Here is a 22,423-nt window from a genome sequence, read left to right on the forward strand (position 1 = left end):
TAAAAACTCGTCTTCTGTTGGATGATAATAATTCGACCATCGAACGGTGATTCGGTTAAAACACGAAATTTCCGATCGACGATCGCAAAGGCGGGCTCCTTGGAGATTCACGATCTCGAGGAGTCGATCCCTTTCGACTTGAATGGCGTAATTAGGCTTCCTAAGTTCTAATGGCGCGTTAACCCTCCATTGCAAGATTAATGGATCCAGGATTTCACGAAATTGAGTGGAATATCTTAACTGCTGCGTGCGAATTTCGTTGTTATAGTTAAACCTCCCTTTTTTGAAGAGAAGATTTCACGCGTCGATGATATTTCGAGATTCGAAAATTTCGTGTATTCATCACTCTTTCCATTCTTCATATCGATACAATAGTTGAGAATTCGATTATCTCTGAGGTTGACGGAAGAAAGAGCTTCCAAGAGCTTCCAAGATCTGGAATATCGAACGATCTAATTGTTTGCATGAAAAAAAAAAAAAAAAAAAAAAAGAGAGAAAAGATTCTTTCAAGATAGTAATGCTTGAGAAAAATCTTGAAAAGTAATATCGTCATCCTATGTGACAATTCGATGACTACGAGATCGAATCCTTTAAGAATAACGAAGGGGAGAACGAAGGAATTAATGCTGCTTACCCTATAATTCCTCGAGCTGTTTCATCCTCGAGAGATTTTAAAAAGGGAATCGTTTAAAAATTCACCTTGGTAATCTTTTCTTTTAAACGAATCCTTCGATCGATCGATCATCCTGACTATAAGCTTACTCTTAAAAATTTTATTCCTATTTTTCTTAACGAGCGGTGATCGCGATTATTTTCGATTTGAGAGCAACTCAAGAAAGATCCAAATTGTCATGGAAATTTTAGAAAGTTCCTTCTCGATAATGATCCTACGTGTAGTACAATTCTATTTACCTTCGATTATAAGCTTCGTAAAATGTAATGCACGCATTTTCCTAATAGTATTTGCTTCTTACTTTTGTAGAGCATTGGTACTTGAAATAATTGGGGGGCGGTAATCTCCATAATTACGTTCGATAACCGCTCGTTAGAAAGTATCTGATCAATTCCTGTCTTCCGGAAACCTCCATAAAAAATTTCACAAGATTCGAAGAATATCTGGAACGATGCTTCTATCCATTTTACAATTTTATTATTATTTTATATCATACAATTCCAATTCCATGTTGTAGTATTAATGTAAAAAAAATAAAAGTAGAAAAAAAATAATAAAAAATAATAATAAAAGTAAAAAATAATAGTAAAAAAAGAGGAAGAATTTTCACAGAATTTCGAGAAGAATCCGTATTTAATCGACCCGAAAATATATAATTTTTCGATAATAATTTTCGAGATCGATGTTATTGGCGAAACGAGTCGAGTCGTGTTTTCTCGTGTTTGCATCGAATCAACTTGATTTCTCGATCACACGGATCACGAGATTTCACCGTTGTTATTATCCGTGCACCGATGCTCTCCCTGTGTTCTGTTTCCACTTCGCCTCTGTTCGCCCTCCCCCTTATCGAAGATTATCCCGATTACTCTCGCGTCCGCGTGCAAGCTGTAATCTCGAGGTGATCGAAGGTGATTTCACGTTGACTCGAGAATCCCTCGGCTCCGTTTCCGGGTGGATCGCGTGTTGGATTCGAATTCGAAGTTGGGTAATTTTTTTTTTATAAAGCGAAAGTTTGGATTCAATTTCAAAACTTCTTGCCTTCGCGATTATTTATAATAGAGAAACATATGAGCGCGATAACGAGGAAATTAATATCGAGGATTTTAATTATTTTATTTTAATATCGGTTATTAGTTCCATTAGTTTTAATTTTTCTACAACTTAAAAATAGGAAATAGGGAAATAGATCGTTTAATCGTTAATTAATTTCTGACATTTTTTTTAATGTATTTATTATGCACAACTGTTCAGTGTTTTAATGTATTAATTATTATTTAATACATATTTTTTGCATCGAAAGTAACGATGGATAATTTATCTCACGTGAACCATTTGATTCGTTTAAAAGCAATTTGACGAATGCTCGATGAAGTCGCGATTTAATTTAATTGCTTAAATTAAGTAACCCGAGGAGATGGAATTTAAAAAATTCTAAAGACTATTAAAAAAAAAAGATCAAGATTAAATTTTGTCTCGTAGATATTTTTTTAATATTTGATCGTGAGTTTGCAATTATTTTCCAATTTTCTCAAAATTGAAATGTAATCGATAAACGAATTTGCTGAATTTCAAAATCTTTTGATCCTAAGGTAAGAAAATTTTTAAGCATAATTAATCCCTTTTCGTTATACCGAATACCGAACGAACTGAATTGAATTACCAACAACAAACGTCAACTAATTTACGAACAAAATGAAAATAGAGACATTTCCCAAATGTACTGCAAATATTTCAGACAGAATTAACATTGATATTACCCCACCACGAAATTATGCATGCCCAATTACCATGCAATTAGCATGCAATTTCAATCACGATAATTTCGTTAATTCATTTTTTTTCTACATCGATGATTAATCTCTCGAAACCGGAGACCCTCTCGAGCTAGTTTATTTATCTACTGACGTCTACGACGAAACCCATAGATCCATATTTCCGCGCGAGAGAGAGACGCGCGTAATCCAGCAACAGCGAAACCCTTTCAAGCGGATAGAATCGTCCGTTCCACGACGACGACGACGATTCAATGCGACGCAACGCACGATCCCCATTGAGCGCGCCTTTAAACCGCGGCGCTGCGTAGGATCGATTTATGCCCGATCTCGTGCTCCAACTCGTCCCCCTACTTTGGACGCGCGCGCACTCCCCTCCCCTCCCCTCTTAAATACAGACGTCGCACGAACGATTCGGCCTCGAAATCGGCGGAAACGACCGATGTCGCCCGATGACGCGTTAACGGGATTACTCCTCGTCACGTGTCCTGTCATCGTTACGTTATCCGTTTATTATCCTGTTCGGGGGAAAATGGAGTGAAATTGAGCGGGCAAGTTTCAAAGGAACGAGGATTGGTTCTTTTTTAAAAAAGAAAAAAATGTAATATAAATTGATGTCCATTGATAAACGATGTTTATATATATAATTATTATTATATATATAATTATATATTATATATATAGAGAGAGATAATTTTAGGCTACTAGAATTGTCATATATATATATAAAATTGAAAAAGGAAGGGTATAATCGAACTTATTTGGATTCATAAATGCGCCTTTTTTAAAAAATATATAATATATATAAATATATTAATATATTATATATAATATTTATTTATATTATAATATAAGTATATATATAAAATTGAAAAAGGAAGGGTATAATTGAACTTATTTGGATTCATAAATGGAATTCCAAATTCGTATATCGAGTAAGGAAGGATCGAACGAGCTCGGTGCGTCTTTTTTAAAAAAGAGAAAAATGTAATATAAATTGATGTCCATTGATAAACGATGTTTATATATATAATTATTATTATATATATAATTATATATTATATATATAGAGAGAGATAATTTTAGGCTACTAGAATTGTCATATATATATATAAAATTGAAAAAGGAAGGGTATAATTGAACTTATTTGGATTCATAAATGGAATTCGAAATTCGTATATCGAGTAGTCTTGGTACTTAATGCAGCGGAGTCGGTGTGAGTTTTTCGTAGCGTTCATGTAAATGCAGCATACAATAATCCTCGAACACATTTTATTACGCACGATTGATCGAAAATTTGTTTGCAATCGTTTGTGCATATAAAAGAAAATAAAGAAAGAAAGTTAACCGATCTTTGCTCTTTTTCAGGTCGATCTGAAGCCCCTGCGGGAGGCGACGATCGCCGTCCCGACGCCCAAGATCTCCGAGAAGCGGAAGGCGGAGGAAGCCGACGCAAGCAAGGACTTGAAAAAGGTAAACTACTCGACTATCCTATAACTGAGAGGGAGAAAGACACTCTCTCTCTTCCTCTCTCGAGGTTTCTTCAGCTTCTCGTCACATTTTTGTATATAAAGAGATAATTTTAGGCTAGTAGAATTTTTAAATTCTCTTCCAAATTTCGTATCAAAATATCCAAAAGACCTATCAAATGAACCAAACAAATATTCGCAATATCGAGTTAATAGCTAAAACTGACGCAGACGGAGGATAACAGAGGGACAGAAATACTCCTTTCCACTCGATCGCGTAACCGGTCTCTGGAACGAAAGGAATAAAAAGGGAAGAAAAAAAGTAATGCAACGGATGGTTAACGCAGGCCTCTCGAGCTCTATTTTCAAGCGCGGATGATGCCGGCTCCTTAGCCGTCGAAATTTCGGTGGACAGCTGGGGAGGGGAGGGCTATATTTCATCGAGTTGTTCTCGTCGAATATCGACGAGAAGAGAGCGCGCATCCTGGCTCCGTGACGGGCCGCGTCGTCCTCATTAATCCACAACGGCCAGTCGTCGTCATTAACGAGATAAACGGCCGTGAACCATCGCCGCTTTTGAAGCACGAGGATCGTGTTTCCATCCACGAGCAAAATCCTCCTCGAGATATTCCATCCGATGAAACTCGCTCGAGAGAACTTTTTCTCTTTCTCCTTCTCCTTATCGATTAATCGTTGTTATTATTGGATGATAGAGATTTGAATTGCATAAGAAGAATTTTCGTGGAGGAATATTAATTAGATAATTTATTATTTAGAATTTTTTCGAGGAGGTACATCTTTTTCCTTCTCCTTATCGATACTTTAATCGTTGTTATTATTAGATGATAGAGATTTGAGTTGTCTAATTGTGTATAAGAAGAATTTTCATAGAGGAATATTAAATAATTTATGGAGAATTTTTTCGAATTTTTTCGAGCATTCTCTTTTCCTTTATCGATTCTCTTAATCGTTGTTATTATTGGATGGTAGAGATTTGAGTTGCATAAGAAGAATTTTCGTGGAGGAATAATATAGACAATTTATGGAAGATTTTTTCGAGCATTCTCTTTCTCTTTATCGACTCTCTTAATCGTTGTTATTATTGTATGATAGAGATTTGAGTTGTATAAGCAGAATTGTCGAAGAATTTGTGTGTGAGAAATTTTATAAATATTTTAAAGGGATTCGAGAAGTTTTCTAAAGAAAGATTGAACGATCGAAGCTTTGAAGCAAAGTTGCGTGTCGCTATTATTTCTTTTTTCAATCATCAAACTTTTCTCTCCCCTTTTGTTACCCTTCATAATTAAGGTCGTTCTAATTAAGACTCTTTTTTTATTTCGTTTCGTACGAGTATAACTACGTGGAATTGTAATTTCTTTTTTGTTTAATTTTAATTATTTCCTTTCGAATTATTTAATTTTAATTACGTGAATTTTGTGAAATACATTTGGACGGATAAGATTGCGAAGAAGAGGAAATCTCGTCCCGTGGAAACAGCTTGAAGCGTGGAAAAAAATCGGCAAGATGTTTGGATAATTCTTTACACATTCGTTCGTGGTTGGTTGGCGATGGTAGTAAAAGAACGAGAGGCGGGTTTCTCGCGCGGCACAATGGCGTTCTAATGTTAAATCGAGGTAATGAATTTCTGGACGAGTGGCGGCGATGCTGACCGAGCACGGAGGGTGCTCGAACAGAACAGTTTTCCAGAGAATAGGTTTGAGGTGTTTGACTTGAGGAGTGGCGCTCTCGATTACAGCGCGTTCCCCCAAACTTTTCAGAAACGAAAAAATTCGTGCCCTCGATGAGGTAATATTTTACGTTTATCGTCATCATTCGCAAGAACAAAATGAAATTTGAAAAAGTTTAATTTAATAATGATAATTCTATATCTCGTTTCATTAATTTACGAAACGAAGAAAAAAGGAAAAAATTTTTCAAAGAACGAAATTAATCTATCTCTGAATGTATAAACGATATAAAAAAAGTATTCGTTCGTTCTTCGTACATTTCGACTTTGACAAAAATATCGATCGAGTAACTATCGAGAGATTGGAAACACGCGAGAAGAATTTTCTTTCTCGAAAATTGAGAGGCAGAAAAAAGAAGAAGAAGAAGAAGAAGGAGAAAAAAAAACTATCCTTTTCGGTATTTCGCTAATTTCCACGCGGCAATTACTCCGCGCGGAGGAAACACAAAGAGCGGCGAGTGGATAATTTACCGTCTGTTGTTTGTTTTTTCAATGTCGGACCAAGTTTGCCAGAGCTCGCCGAGATCCACTTCGAAATTAATTGCTCAAGGTAGCGCTTAAAGTCTTAACCGAGACCGCTCCGCCCGGGGAGAGAAACACTTTGTTAATCCGACATTAATCCACGTGGAAACGCGTCCCACCGGATTCGAAATAAATTCACACGGCTTCCGTCGAACCGATCCCTATCCGTTCCGTTCCCCCCTCCCCTTCCCGATGTATTGCAATTGCCGTTGCGATTCGAGCGCCAACTTTCCAACGTCGAGTTAATTTCGACGAGATTGTTCTTTCTTTTTCAATTAGTCGGTGGACAGGTGGAGCCACCCGTCAGTAACCTAGTCTTCGCACGTAACCTATAAAAACCAGTTGCATTTATCGAAACAAAGTTGTGAATATTTAACTGCAAGGATCCTCATGTTGCAATACGTTTCGTTGTAAAGATAAAGTTCGTAATGGATAGGCGGGATTGAGAAGAAATAAACAGTTGAATGGAGACTCGTTCCACTCTGGATATATTATAAGGCGAACATTTTGCTCGCTCGTTCGTTCGGGAAACGCAATTTTCGAAAAATTCGAAAATCTGAGAAGAGACTGGGGAGATTAAAAGTTTTCCTTCGAAACTCTCGTTTCGAATCTCCCATGGATGGATAGAGGGGCAGGGGGAGTTTTTTCCCCTTCGAAACTTTTTTTATCCCATTACAGTTTATGCTCTTCCAATATGTCCGGTAAATTTTGAAAGGAACGAGTTTTGTGGACCTGAGGGAAACAAGGAAAGATGTGTAGAGGAAAGTGTGGCGGAGGAGTTCGGCCAGAAAGGCGAATAAAAGAAGAAGAAGAAGAGGTTGGGGGCAAAGTTTGCGAAGGAATCGAAGGATGCGCCTTGCCTCGCGTTAACGTGAACGAAAAAAGAACAGAGAAGAGGAGACCACGTACGACGGCCGTTGGTGAAACCGTGGCGCAGCTTGTTGCCGCCTGTTGCTGTGTCCACTCTATCCAGACGTCGTCGATGGAAAAGTACGATAAACCGACGAGAAAAGGTGACGATGATCGGGTAAATAAAGCACGTGATTTTTGAATATTGGTTTAGGGGATCGGTTTAATTTTTTTTAGACAAGGAAGAAGAACGTTGTTTCTTCAAGATTCTAAAAAAAAATTTAAGCTCTCAATATTTGGAAGTCGAGTCTTTGAAAATTAGAAATAATTTCGAACGAATTTATAAAAGTTTGGAAAAATTTAAAACGAAATTTCCAAGTTCTAAAAACTTGATCGAAAGATATTTAAATATCTCGATATCTAATCTAAGCAACCAACTCGTCGACTAATATTCTCTCCTCGTATCTCATCGATCAATTTAATCGCTACGAGTATATCAAAGTGGATCGTAGGGAGATAGCAGAGGGGAGGGGATCCTTTTAATGCAACGTTCGATAAATTAATGCCCGCGCGGTATTCGAGCTTGTTAAGAAGGGAAACTTTGTCCTTTCACGGTTGAAAGGAAGAAAGGATGCTCGAGGACACGGCTAAATGGCGGGATGCCGGGCAAAAGATTTCGATGCCTCGAAAAGAAACCTTTGAGACGGGTGAAGAGTGACTCGTTTTCTCTCTCTCTCTCTCTCTCTCTCTCTCTCTCGGCAAGAAGAAAGAAATGCAATTTCTCGATGGTTGGAAAGTTTCCTCTTCATCGAAGAGCCCCGTGAAAATTAGGCTTCGCGTGAATATTTTTTTCGAAAAATTCGATCAAAATTTGTATAAACGAAACTCATCGTTGGGATATTCAAATTTCCCAAGAGGAGGGAAAATAAAAGTTGCTCTTACCAAAACCTCACGGACGTTCGAACTTTGACCATTTTACGGATACAGAACTCTCTTCGAGCTTCGTTTCTTATCTCTCTCTCGCATGAAAATCGCGCGAAAAGTACACCTCCTTTAAACCTCGAATAGAGAAAGAGAAGAAAGAGAAGAAAAAACCTATATAACTATAATTTCTCCAAGGACTTGGAGCAAACAATTCCAAGACGTACACTCCGCGAATACAATCAAACAACGGACAAGTGGACGAATGAAAAAAGATTCTAAAAAAATAAAAATTCCAAAAACAAAAATTCCATAAGATAAATAAAAAAGACTCGAAAAGGGAATTGGTGTATTATCCAAAGAAAATAAATATCGCTCCTGGAATATCCCGTATCCAAACAAAAGAGGATAGAAAACTGGAAAGGAAAAAGGGACGATTCCCATCGTGTGAAACTCGAGCCCGAACGTCGAGAGGTCGATGTCGAGAGGAAAGGAGCGCGTCGACTTGTAGACGCGACTGGTGGCGCGGCTGGAGGGGAAGCGGTTGGTGGTCGAGGGCCGGTCGATACAGCCAAAAGTCCAGAGCGCGCCGAGCCGCGCGAAAATTCGCACGGATGGAAATATAAATCGTTCTTCGTTTTCCTCTCTCTCTCACTCTTTCGCTTCTTTTTTACGCCTCTCTCGCGTTTATTCGCGGCTGTAACTTGGAACGTTTTATAGCGCGCGATCGAACGTGTTGCTTTCTTTCCCTCCTCCTCCCTCTTTCTGCTTTTATTCTTCTTTCTTTCTTTCTTTCTTTCTTTCTTTCTTTTTTATGAGAGTGGTAAATTCGGTAAATATGGTGCGGAGTTAACGCGGTTGCTCGTTTAAGAGGTCGGTCTTTTGATGTTGTTTCGGGGCAACTTTGTTTTTGTTTGGAACGGGTTTCGCGGCTTGGATTTAATTAATCGAAAAAAAATTGTTTTATATTGCGATTATTTTACTTATTGTACGAAATTTTATATACGCAATTCGATTCTTCGTAGTTGAACGATCGTTTCTTCCGCTTCTTCCTCGTTCGAAAGTGGATTTATTTTTTCTGGCTTCGATTCGTTTTATTAATTACATATATGTAACGCGGTAGGGAAAAATATCGTCAGATATAAATTCACAGCGGGAAGGATGTTTGAATAGGCAATTGGTGTAAATCATTATTTGAAATTTGACTCGTAACAATCGGATAAATTAATCGAGTAATTACTTCGATATTTCGATAATAATCCGTGAATTGAAAATTGAAACGATAAATCCTTCGACTCCATACTTTGCACAAATGTCTTTCATTTTGCGTGAAAAATTCCTTCAAAATTTCCAATCAAAATACTCTAATACCTTTTCCCCATTAAAAAATTTCCAATCAAAATTCTAATCCCTTCTCACCCACACTTTGCTTCTCCCGTGATTACAGCCTGATTAACTCGCCATCCCTCGTCCACCCCCCCTCGGCTAATGTATATTTAATTGCGATTTGAGCGTTATACCATCGTCGAATTCTAACTCTGTGGAAACTGTGAAATCGAATAAACCGCCGCTTAAATTCACGGCCGCTCGGACTCGTTAAATTAAATTTGTCGTTGGCCAACTGGCCTACAACTGTTTCATCGTTACAGGCGCGAATTTTGAAAAATCGGATCAACCCTCGAAATCGACCCTCTTCCTCCATTCGATTAAAAAATATTTCACCGATCTCAGAGAGGGGGGGGGGCAGGAGAGAGGGAGAGGAGTTTACATTGAATTGCGCGTATTTCGAGGAAGAATTTGTCGATGAGAGGAGGTTAATGAGCTGGGAATTGTTCTAGGGGCAAAGTTCAATTTTGGTAATTGGAGCTTTTAGCTCGCGCCGGGAAGATTCGCAGGACCGGTGTTATTTGCCTTGAGAATTGGGAGAAGTTGTTGGGAAGTGCTCCGCCCACCAACTTTTCCACCAAGTTTAAGTTAAAATCAAATCGCCTTCCCTCGCGATCGAATTTTTCGCGAATTCTCCATTTTCGTCATCATCGCTGATGAAAAAATTCGAATATTTAAAAATATTCATCCAAAAATATATACAATATAATAAAGTCGAAAAATTTTACCATCGATTTCATCGTTATTTATCGATCGAAGAATTTTTCGAATTCCTTTGAATTATTAAAGAAATCTTAAGATCTCTTTCCATAAGATTCCAACAACTCTTTATATATTTGACTTAATATCTCTCCATTTATTATCCTCCTCTTTAAATCTTGTCGAGATATTTACATTTGTACGGGTGGCCAATTTCAATTAGGTTTCGAGGGACGGAGAGGGGGGTATCGATCGATGGATCGATCCAAAGGGTGGGGACGGGAATTGTTTGCACGTGCGCGAATTCGTGTTACGCGCCCTGCTAATCGGATTTACATCGGGTCGATGTTTCGGCTAATTATTGTCTTAATTAAAACGTGGCGTGGCGTGGCGCGGGACGGGGAGTGGGGAGGACGTGGATGCATGCATGCTGCTGCGTACGTGGAAGGAAGCGGGATGGCGTAACGGCGCAGGTGGGGATCGAATATTAGGATCCATTAATGTAATGCGCCCGTTTGTTCGTCGAAAATCCACCCGTCGTTTCGCGCCTTTAATTATCCCCCTCCCCCTCCTGATTAACAGATATTAAAACGAGACTCGGCCTATGATTTTCCCCCTAATGGCTCCTCCACCCGCTGATCAACGACTTTAATAGAATCGATGTTTTAGAGGCGCCATCGTGCATTAGGTTAAGTGCAATTTGTTTCTCGATGAAACGCGTCGTTGACGCCTTGTTTTTTTAAGCGAAATTGAAATTAATTTTTTTTTTTCTTTCTTTCTTTCTTTCTTTCTTTATTAATCGATCGGCGGAGAAGTTTCCTCGATATCGAAATTCTGGAGTGAAAGTAGTTGGGCTGGATTTCATCTTTGATTTCAATTATTTCGTTCTAATAGACGAGGTTTTGGAATGGATCTAGAAAGATGTAAGGGGGATTTGTAATTTTAATTACAGTTGTTTTATTCTTATTTCTGATACTGAGTAGATTCCTTGGATGTATCTGGATACACATTTTTGAAAAATGGTAGGAGATCGTGAATTCTTGGTATCATTAATTTTAATTCGTTATTTTGCAGAGGAGGAGTTGGATCGATATCGATTAAACGTTAATTAATTATGCTTATTAAACGAAGTTGAGAGGATTATGGTCTCAGAATAGATTCTGTAGAAACGTAATATTCTGAATTAATTCGTCTTGTTCCGCGAAATTCACGGAGCAAAAACGAACGATAAGTCTTGCTTCTCTCTCTTCTTTCTCTCAATCCATCCTTTTTTCCCACCTCTGCGAAATTTTATAAAATTTCTCTCGCGTTATAAACAATTTTATAATAAGTATACAAACTTTTCCATAAAAAAATAATTTTAAGAATTTTTCCTCGAAACGATCGTATTTTATCTAAAAAAAAAAAATCTCGAAGAAGAACGAAAAAGAGAGCGTTTTTATTTTTATTTATTGTATCAATATTGATAAATGTTCCATATAACGATTCTAATCTAAAATTTAAAAAAAAAAAAGAGAAAAGAGAGCCACTATAAATTCGAACCATGGTAAAATAAAATGTTACAAGAACTACCATATTTCACAATCGAACGATTCACGTCAATCCGGCGACCCTTTGTCACACGTTCCCCACGTTTCCATCCCCTTTCCTTCTTTTTTCCTCTTTTTTCCTTAAATCAAAATTTATATTTCACGGTTATCCACGTGTAGTATCGTCTCCCCTCCTCCTCCTCAATTACGCAACACCCGTTGAATTCATCGAATTCTTCCACCATATCCAAAGATTACAAAATTTCCAAAAGATTCGCTAATTACAATTACAATTCAACGACACATCGATTATAAATAAGTTTGTTATCAGAGAATGGTGGAGTTGTCGTGAAAAATCGTGTTGCAAAAGGGGGAGGGTCGGAGGAATTATTGGCACGCGTGGAGGGGAGAATTAATGTCGGGCAACGGGTAAATTTATTTCGGCCGAGCGAGATACGGCTGCTATAATTGAAGGCTGGCCAACCGGCCGGGTGGCTCGCAGCAAACGCGCCGCTTTGCACGGCCCACGTGAAACAAAGGGAAGATTGTTGTTCCGCTCCGAGGTTTGTCAGTTGGGTCCGCTTCTGGAGCCGGAAATGGTCGCGGTTTTTTCTTTTTTCTTTTCTCGTTTGCCCGCTTTTGGTATGGATAGAGAGAGAGAGAGAGAGAGAGAGAGAGAGATGTCGTTTTTTCATATATCCCTCCATTCCTCGCGGCGTTAACCAACCGGCGGTGTTTGCAATGTTGCGTAACGTTAGGTATTTCGACTTTCCCCCCCTTTCTCTTCTTCCTTTTTCGTTTCCTTCGTTTGAAAATTTTCGCGAATTTTCCAGCGTTCGTCTTCTAATCCTGGTTTTTTTTTTTTTTATTTTAATTAAAAATTAATAATCGTCGGATTATCGGATTAATTTCGTTAAATATTTCGTCGTGTCACGAGTGAAGGATTGTTATATTTTAAATATAACAATGTATGTAGATTAATTTGTTGCCACGAGATTTATACGCTTCATGTGCGTTCATATAATTGTCTCGCGAATGTTTTTAAAAAGAGAAAAGAAGAAGGGCAAAAATAGGGCAGTTCGAGGAAAGTTTCCTGTTTATACGAAAACGTTTTTCGATTCCAACATTTTTTTCCCCCCATTTGTTTTTCGTGTTTTAAAAATCGGAGACCAGTGGAATATGGACTTTATGGCTGACCACATCGGTCACTATCTACTGAACTGGTAACCTCGGATGATAAATGTCCCCAAATTATTGTACCACCTTATCCTCGATCGACGTTCCAATTTTTATGCCCCTCTGCTTTTGTTCCTTCTCTCTCTCTCTTTCTTTCTCTTCCCCTTCTTTCTTCTTTTTTTTTGAACTTCTTTCAGTCCAGATAGGAGAATTTATGAAGGTTAATACGCTTTTCAACTTTACGTTTGCGGATTCTTTTCTTTTTTTTTTTTTTCTCAAATCCTTCCTCAATCTGATTATATATTCTCGAGAACGAATTCTCGAATTGAAGAAAAATAATCGAGTGGAGAATTAACATTGTTTATCATCGATCATGGAAGTGAAAAAAAAAAACCTAGAAAATTAAATTTTGAAAGATCGAAAAATTCCTCCCCTCGTTTTCTTCTCCTCTCTTTCCATCGATCGGTGATCTGTTACAGCAATTAAGCTTATTACGCTTCTCTCGTTCCAGGCGAAGCTAGAGACGAAAGCGTTGAAAGCGAAGAGGCCAGGATTCACGGACGAGCGGTACAACGAGACGAGCTATTACGTGGAGAATGGTGAGAATCTTTGCATTTGTAAAAATGTTTAATAGTGTTGTCGGCAATAGTTAATCGGCGTTGATTTATGATCGATCGATCCGTGGCCAATCGGTATAATTATCTTGTAATTCGATATAATTAACCGTCGATTGTTTGCGTTTAAAGAGCAATCGAGAGAGAGAGAGATAGTTTAAAGAGGTCTCCTTTCATTGCTTCGAAAGCTTGGATGTAAAATTGATCTTAAGATTTGTACGATGCAATTTTTTTCTTTTAGAGCAGATGGAATAATCAAATTATACCTTCTTAACCTTTATTTAAAATTAAAATTATTATTTTAAATTATTATTTTTATTATAGAATAAAATTACTTACGATCAAATTTTCACAATTAATGCTAATTTAAAATAATAAGTAATAATTCGAGATTCCTCCCTTTCTCTTTTTTTACGTGTTACACTCGATTTCAGGGAAAAGGGAGGAGGATCGAAATTCTTCAATCTTCGAATAGGTATCGAATAGAATTCGAAAAGGATATTTCTGGCGGAACAATCAATTTTTTTTTTTTTCATCGACCACAATACCCTTTTAACCTCTGTACAAAAGTCGCGTGGCTTCCAGTCAAAAGATAACTCGATAAACCCGGGCCAGGGTCGATGAAAACGAAAACACAGTCGAAAGAGCTTCTCACCCCTCGACGACCCCCTTTTATCCCCGTTCGATTTCGTTGGCATTGTGAAGCCACAGGGAGACACAGCAGCTCGGATCATTGTTCGAATCGCGGCCATTCGCTGGATTATCCGCGATTATCTCTTGGCGAACAGAGAGAGAGAGAGAGAGAGAGAGAGAGAGAGAGAGAGAGAGAGAGAGAGAGAGAGAGTCTGTGAAAGCTGCAGTTACTGTTACTGTAAGGTCGAATGCAGATGAACCGATTAACGAGTATCATCGTTTCCTCGTTTTCCAAGATAGGAGAAACGTTTGCATTTAGAAACGTTCCTTTTTCAATCGATGCTCGTGTCGTTAAGAAGCTGGATTTTTTATTTATTCGATCGTATTGGAGAGAGGAAGAAAATTAAAAAAAAAAAAAGGATGGATTATTATTCATCGAGAGACAACATTTCTTGATCACGTTCAGATACGTTTCCTAAATAATGAAACTCAAGTTTTATGGAGATAGTAAAAAAATATCTTCAACGGTGCGAGGTGTGGTATTTTAAAACTTGATATGACAGTCTCCATTTTAATTATAGAAGCCATCTTTCTAAGCGAGTTAAGGCCGGTCAAAAATATTAGGGGATGTCGAGAAGCTGCTTGAAATTTTATAAATAACAAATAAACTGCGTTTCTTTATGTAAATTCGTAATTCGTAGTCATGGCAATCACGCGTTTCGTTTTAATCGAAACTCATCCTTTCCCAGATAAAAACGTAACCGCTATTACCGATGTCAAAACCTCTAATCTGAATTGAAACGAATAAGTAAAGTAGATTGAAGATAATCGAGAAATCGTTGATCTTGATAAATTATTTCAAACCACATCTCTTTGTACGCACTTCTATAACTGTGAAAATATTCTTTTTGGCCCAGTACAGATCGAGTGTTTATTAAGAATCTCTATCGTTTCCATTCCATTCATTTCCACGTACAAAATTCATGGAACGAATCGTCATCGAATTGAAACGCATCCTTCGATGAATTCTTCGTGTAAAATCGGCAACCTGTCATCGTTCGTACACCGTTAATCAAAAAGGCCGGTTACAACTTCTCATTCCCGTTTAATCGATCGATCCTAACCTCAAACTTACGTCCCCTCTACTTTCGTTCAACGTTGGAGGAAACAGATCCCACTTTTCACTTCAAAATTCGATGGAAAACGCGTCGCTCTAAACGAATAGAGTAGAAACAAGCCGACATTTATCGAACGTCAATACGTTCACCGTAATTAAAGTAGTTGCTCGTTGGCGATGCCTTTGCTCCCATCGCATTATCGACATTCCATGGGAATTGTTTGATAGACGAACGCTGATTGGCCGTGCTCATTAGCGCAAGCAACGTTTATCCGTCGGTAACGAAGGAGGCCGAAGAACATTATGGGAAGTTGGAAGGGAAAATTGGAAAATATTACTTTTCTTTTGATATTCGAGAAAAAAGAAAAAAAGATCGATTTCGCGATTTTCTTGTTAACGGATGATGAACGTTGTTACTCGATAACGATTGTAATGTAATCTCGTAACGAATTTTGCTTTCGTTTTGATTTTATTGAAAAAGATTCGCGATTATTTTATTCGTCGATAAATTCGTCGAATTTAGGAAGATCATGATTTTTGGTTCAACGGGTTTTTGAGCAATTCAATTTATAAATTTCATAAAAGAATAACATTAATTTTTGCAATAAGAAATTTTATATATATTTCTTAACTTTTCAAATGAAAAAATAAAATTAACTCGAGTAAAATTGTCACACACGCAATTGTTATAGACAGACTATGTTTTAACATAATTGGACGTTTCCAAGGATTGGGAAATTTCAGTTAGCGGATAGATCAAAGATGGATTCGAGTGGCTAAATATTTCTGCCCCCTATCTTACTCGAGGAATCCTTTAATCTTCTTTCTTCCTTTCGAGGAAGGATAACTTCTGCCACCACTTAGAACCAAAGTTTTCGCCAACTTTCCAAGACTTCTCGCGGATCTTACATTCAAAAAGGAACGATAAACCTAGTAGTACGTTCCTCTATTTCGAATAGGTCTGTAGGATGTATATCCTTTTCACGATGTTTCCATTAAGAGATTGCAAAATAGCCGAGGTGAAGTCGGCTATTACGACCTTCTCGAATTTTTGAACGTAAGTCATGTTCCAATTATTCCAATATATATTTTCCCAATTTCGTGACTAAGAATATTTCAAATCTTGCATACGATCTCGAAAGGAAGTCAGAGGAATCTAATTAGAAGGATTGATTTCTAAAATGGTAGATTTTTAATAACAAAAAGGATATACCATACGCAGCATAAGCATAAAGATATGTACGTAAAAAAGAAAATTAATTAATAGATGATTTGTGACATTCCAATTACAATCCCTTCGATCTATCTTCCACCATCCTCGCGTTAAAATCGGTGAAAATCCACTCCAACGGTCAATCCTACATCGATCGTGTGCAACTTCGTTTATTACCATTCACAGTAGTCGAGAATCGGCGATAACAAGTGAGGAGGAATTGGCCGAGAGTCGAAAGACGTGGCACACGCTCGAAAGCGCACACGAATAAGAAGAATACGGAGGTTGGCCAGATCGCGAAAGAGGATGAGAAGGATCGTGAAGCGGGGATAGCGGGGAAGGAGGAGAGGGGGAGAGAAATCGATCGAATATTTAGAGCTATAGGTGCGGCGTATCGACAACCGATATCTGCTCCACATTCGAATAATAGACTCGCACGGGTGACGACGTGCCGGTGGGGGTATCCTCCAGCTGCTCCTCGAACGAAACAAAGACCTATTAATGCCACTCGAAAGACACACACGGATATACACGCGCACAAGCACAATGTCTACACACGCTCGCTCTCTCTTCTCCAATTCTCTCGATGGACGTTCTCCCTTAACGCGAGAAACGCGCATTCCATTACCGGAGACTCGTGACACCGGCACCGATACCCCGACAGAGTCCTGTTTCTCGTATCTTTTCTCCCCTCTCCTCTCCTCTCCCCACCACGCACACTCTTTCGATGAAGCGTAGTCTTCTTGGACACGGTTATATCGATATTCCAACAAGTAGCTTCTATAGCGTTTCACTATCGCGTTTTTTCTTTCTTCCCCTCCCCCCTCCCCATTACCACGTAGTGTTGAACCCACGGTTATGCATTATTTCAACAAATATGCAGTTCCTCTCGCGGTTTTCTCGTATATTTTTTCGGTGACGTGGACTCGAACATGGTTATACCGATACTACGCGACAAGTGTGCACTGTTTACTGGTGGAAAGAAGTCTCGCGGGACGGCACAGGGGCAAGAGGAGTACGCTCCTATCCCCACTTTGTTGACACTTTGTTGACGATCTCGACACCAGACGGTTACACTTAGTAATAGAAGAGCTATTAATATGAATATTCAAAATCGTAAAAATTATTTTCATTTACAAAGTTACGTGAAATATTTTCGAAACTATATTTAATATATTTAATATATAATTATATCGATTGAAACTCTCTGGAATCTATTACTTATGCTATAATTTATCGAGGTTTTAGATTCAAATCGTTTTGAATTAGTATACGTGACAAATATAGGCGTTTTTTTTTTCCAAATTAACTTCTTACCATCTTTTCTCGTAGTGCTATCACTCTTTCGATGGCTTCAAATATATTGGCTATAAATATATATATATTTCCAACATAGTATATACATCTTTTCTCGTAGCTATCATACTTTTTGTAATTTTGAACACGTCATATAGATATTCCAACAAGTGTATATCTGTTGCGGGTTCTGCATTGCTCTCGCATTGTTTCGTAGTGACGTAGTCTCTTGGACGCGGTTTATACCAATATTCCAGATATATATATATATATCTTCTCTCGTAGCTGTATTACTCTCATTTCTTTGATGACGTAGTTTTATAAATATAGTTGTATACCGATATTCGAACAAGTACGTGTCTCCTTCTCTCGCAAGTTTGCTCACACATTTTTTCCACACGTCGTAGTCTTGGATATTGGTTACACTGATACTTTCGAATAAGTAGCTCTGTATTGTTTCGACATTTTTCCCGATATTCTAAAAAGATATTTATCTTTTTCCAGCAGTTTTATGTTGCTTGTACAAGCGATTGTCTGCAGTCTTGGGTAACAAAGAGGATCGAACCTCGATGTGTATCTTGGATGTGTAGCACGGATCGATGGGTTTCAAAGGCGCTTTGAGTTTCATTTGATCTGCGAATTGCATGGATTGTTGTGTCGGCTTATGAATATCGTTAACGAGATGAATGGGGAAGCCTTTTGAGAGGAAGAATTTGTATCGATTGGTGCACATTTACATGTGCATTATTAGAAAAATAAACAAGTTTGACCAGTGTATTAACAGCATTGTAGAGTATTCGATCAGATTAAAAGAACCAAGGATTTTTCCCGATAAGGTTTCATAGCTTTCCACCCCACTCAATCCCTAAATCTTTCACTTCTACGACTGTTAGGATTATCAAAACCATCTCTACATTTACTATTTACCAATATCATTTAATTTCTTCAAAATCCTCTCCAATCATTATCTGGCAATACTTTTAATCCCTCGTATCAACTCTCGAAAAAATTTAACTTCGAATCGTAGAGATCATGGACAAATTTCCCTCTCGAATCGTCGTCGTCGCGTCAAGCCAGAAACCAAACTTCCAAATCCCAGAACCGCGTCGAAGAAGAACGTTCCGTTATCCGTGCCAGGTTGATCGAGCCTCGGCGGGGTACACAACGTGGATGCAGGGTGGGTGGGTGGGGCCACTACGTGATTCAAATCTAGATTCGATCCTATCTCAAGTTTTTTTGAGGAGGCAAGAGCGCGCTATTGGCCGGAGGGATCCTTGGCTCACGGTTTGCTTGGTCCGTCCCGCTCCTCCCCTCCACCCTCCACTCCTACCTTACCCCTTCCCTTCCTTCGCGTCTTCTTGGCTCTCTCCCTTTTAAACTTCTTCTCGCTCGTGTTCGTGGAAGTGTTGGATGGAAGGTTAGCAGGTGGCTCGGTATATTTGTCTCTATGTATGGACAGATTCATCAGGATCTCTGCTCTTTGTGCTCTCTTTCGTCGTTAACCATGAAAATGTATTTCTGATATGTAAATTAAGTTATGCAGATATGTGTTTCGCTTTCACTTTTAACTTTATCGAACTTCGATTGTTATCAATTTTTTCTTTCGTTTTCACTTTTAGAATAAATTTATAGATTTTTTTCTAATATTATATAAATATTTCGAAGAGAAATGTTGGATTCAGAACCCGAATGAATGGATAAATTCGAACGAATTTTAATCTTAATTTAGTTCAGATTTGTAAAGAGAAATTGATTATTGGAATTGTCAGAGATTCTAGAATTTCTGATCTCTTCTTTTCTAGAAAATTGAAACATCTGATGAAAAATAGAACAATAGGGTAGTATATACACGAATGATACTTTTGAGCGATTGTTCTTATTATTATATTTTTATTTTTCATTACAAGTTCCTTTCTCATACGCAAAAATTACGGATAATATTTCTGAAAATCTCCTGATTTTTTTAATACGCTCGAACAAGCATTGTTACACATTTACGCTTGTGCAAAATCGTCCACGAAATCCGTGGCTTTAAAGTATCTTTTTCATCCGTCCCATTATTACTTGCTCCGTAACAGGAGTACAATGATGTAGAGAAACTCTTTCTCTTTCAACCTTTTCCTGTTATTAAACTAGAACTAGGGTAGAGCGTTTTTGTTACGCATCGCGAAAAAACTGTGACAAGAAATTTCCTATCAAACTCTTAATAAAATCCTTTTAATTTCAAAGTTTGTCCTTTTCAAAGTATTCGAAAAATATTATAGAATTGGAACGATTCAAAGTCGATCGATAAACTTCTCCCTTTCATCAAATATCTATATATATATATATATATATATATATATATTTTTTTTCTTTTGTACTTTATATCTCAAACGATTCTCGAATCGAGGAAAACTATTCCTCCGTTTCTTCTTTCTTCTCTCCAATTTTTTTTTTTTTTTTTTATTGTGCCGCTCTGCCCATCACCGCGTCTTCATTCGACGATTCACAGCCACCCTCCTCGGGGCTACGATTCGACTTTGCGGCTAGTTTCGAGCGGCTCGCCTCGTTCCATCCCAGTTTTACATTTCCAAACGCTTTGACGACGCTCTTCGCGTCCTTCCAACCACCGACGTGTCTTTGTGACGCGTAACGCGCGTTAAGGAATTGTTTCGAAAATATTCGAAATTAAGAGGGAGGAGGGTTCTCGTCTCGAGACATCGAATATCTCGTTCAGCTAGTAGTATAATAAATGTGTACATATACACGCTTCATGCAAATGTGTGCTCGTTACACTCGAGGGTGCAAGCTTATAATATATCGAGATTATTTAGTTATTATGAAAAAAGGAGGTCGATGGTTATTATCATAAAAAAGCACAAGTCTCGGATTTATTTGATCGTTATACACGAGTATAAGCTAGTTAATCTATTATAAATAGAGGGGAATGGTCGCTTGTAAATTGGCTATTACGAAAGTTACGTGCGTCGTTTATTTTTATCCATTATTTATATACATCTTGAAGGATATACATATATATATATATATAAAAGAAATTAGAAAAATCTCTCTCAATAAATACATCACGTTTCTCTGTCAATTTAAATTCCCCTCTTAAACATTATTTGTTAATTCTTCTTTAAAATTCTTCTTCTGTTTGAACATTTTAAATCTCCTTACGTACGAAATATCGTTAACGAAGATTCTTCTTCGAATAAGAAGCCGCTGTCACACACACACACACACACACATGTATCGTCGAAACGCACGCGAATCCCTTAATCTCGATCCGGCCACCACGGTAAATTCCATAGGCTTCTCCGTACACGCCTATGTATAATTCCGCGGCCAGATAAGATTAGTTCGGATAGATCCGTGGGGGGTCGCGTTGGATAGGATAGATAGACGGCGAGTTTAGCTGGCTGTGGTGGTTGGTTAAATGATAGGGAGGGATACGGCGTTTCTTACTCGCGATTGTTTCCCCGATAAGAGGGGGGATGTATTAACGATTATTCCTCCACGCCGTCTGCTTTCTCACTCCTCGGCCACCGGATAAACCCTCCTCGAATTCCCCCGGAGAACCGCGCCAAATTTTTTACTTCTCCGTTTTTTAATCACTTGATGCGCGCGCGCGTTTCGAATCGAAGTTTTCAATCGTAAATTTTTTTTTTTTTTTTTATATTTAGAATAGGTAGAGTTGAATTAATCAACGATGATGAAACGATGACGAAGTTGAAGTTGTGTTCGAGATTATAATTTTAACGCGTCTAAGATTTTTTTGCATCGTGATATAATATTTTGTAACGAAATTTTGGTTAAAAAAAAAAAAAAAAAACAAGTTGTTTTATTTCGTTCGTATTTATTTTATCGACGTAACATTTGTTTTTATTTCCATTCATTTATTTTCTTTTAATCGATAAACGTGGAATACCTCTATTTCATCTTCGTTTTTTTTTTTTTCTCCCTGTTTTATCGATATAATAACTTTGTTGTTTTTATTTTTCTTGTTTCATTTTTTAAAACAAATTTTTTTTCTTTTTTTTTGAAAACAGTGAAGATAGAATGTTTTTTCGTTTTATTTATTTATTTATTTATTTATTTATTTATACTTCGTCCTTAAAGTGCACATGGAATTCGGATAAACGTTATGAGTTTGTGTAATTCGAGTGGCCGGACCCGATTGCATATTTGTTTAAATTCCATCGTGTTTGGCCGCTCGTTCGTCTTCTGGTATTCGGCCTCGGCAAAATATGGCGCGCGATAAAATATTGCTAGTTGGAAATAATATAAGTTTATGATTGGAGAACACCTAACCTAACCTTTTACTTATTTTTCTTTCTTTTTTCTCGTTACTGTCGAATTTTTCAATTCGATACTATGCAATTCAATTAAAATCAAATTTCAAAAGGAATTTCGCTCGATAATTTTCTATTCTATTCTATTCCTATATTGGGTTTCAAAATTACAAAATGACGCGGCGTATTTAACAATCCGTTGTCGAAATTTGAAAAGAAATTCGCGCACAATACACTTCGCGTACGAATATTCCGTACGAGATTCTATTTGCAAGATTAATTTACCGACGAATAATTTCTCTCGTTCGCCGTGCTGCTCATTCCTAAAAAAAAAAAAAAAAAAAAAGAAAAAAAAAAGAAGAAGAAAAATGGAACGCGAACGAACGTTAAATTCACTTTATCTGCTACTAGTGATCTCGCGAACACTCGTTCATCCAAGGGTTTTACGACTGGATCGAGCTTATTACACGATACTCGATACGGCGCATGAATACGGAAAACCGTTCGTTTCAAGAGATATCGGCCGGCTC

General features: G+C 37.7%; 1 protein-coding gene across 2 annotated transcripts in view; it reads left to right on the forward strand.

The window, feature by feature from the left end:
- The window catches only part of LOC122717934 (RNA pseudouridylate synthase domain-containing protein 2), a 173,625-nt gene that overhangs the window by 108,253 nt on the left and 42,949 nt on the right, over nt 1-22,423 (forward strand). For both annotated transcript variants that reach the window (XM_043942476.1, XM_043942477.1), the window contains 2 exons: nt 3,814-3,918; nt 13,255-13,342. In XM_043942476.1, the coding sequence (XP_043798411.1) occupies nt 3,814-3,918; nt 13,255-13,342 (193 nt within the window). The remainder of the gene's footprint in view (nt 1-3,813; nt 3,919-13,254; nt 13,343-22,423) is intronic.

The sequence above is a fragment of the Apis laboriosa genome, unplaced genomic scaffold, assembly GCF_014066325.1.
Source record: "Apis laboriosa isolate Shangri-la unplaced genomic scaffold, ASM1406632v1 scaffold5_cov152, whole genome shotgun sequence".
Taxonomy (NCBI): Eukaryota; Metazoa; Arthropoda; class Insecta; order Hymenoptera; family Apidae; genus Apis; species Apis laboriosa.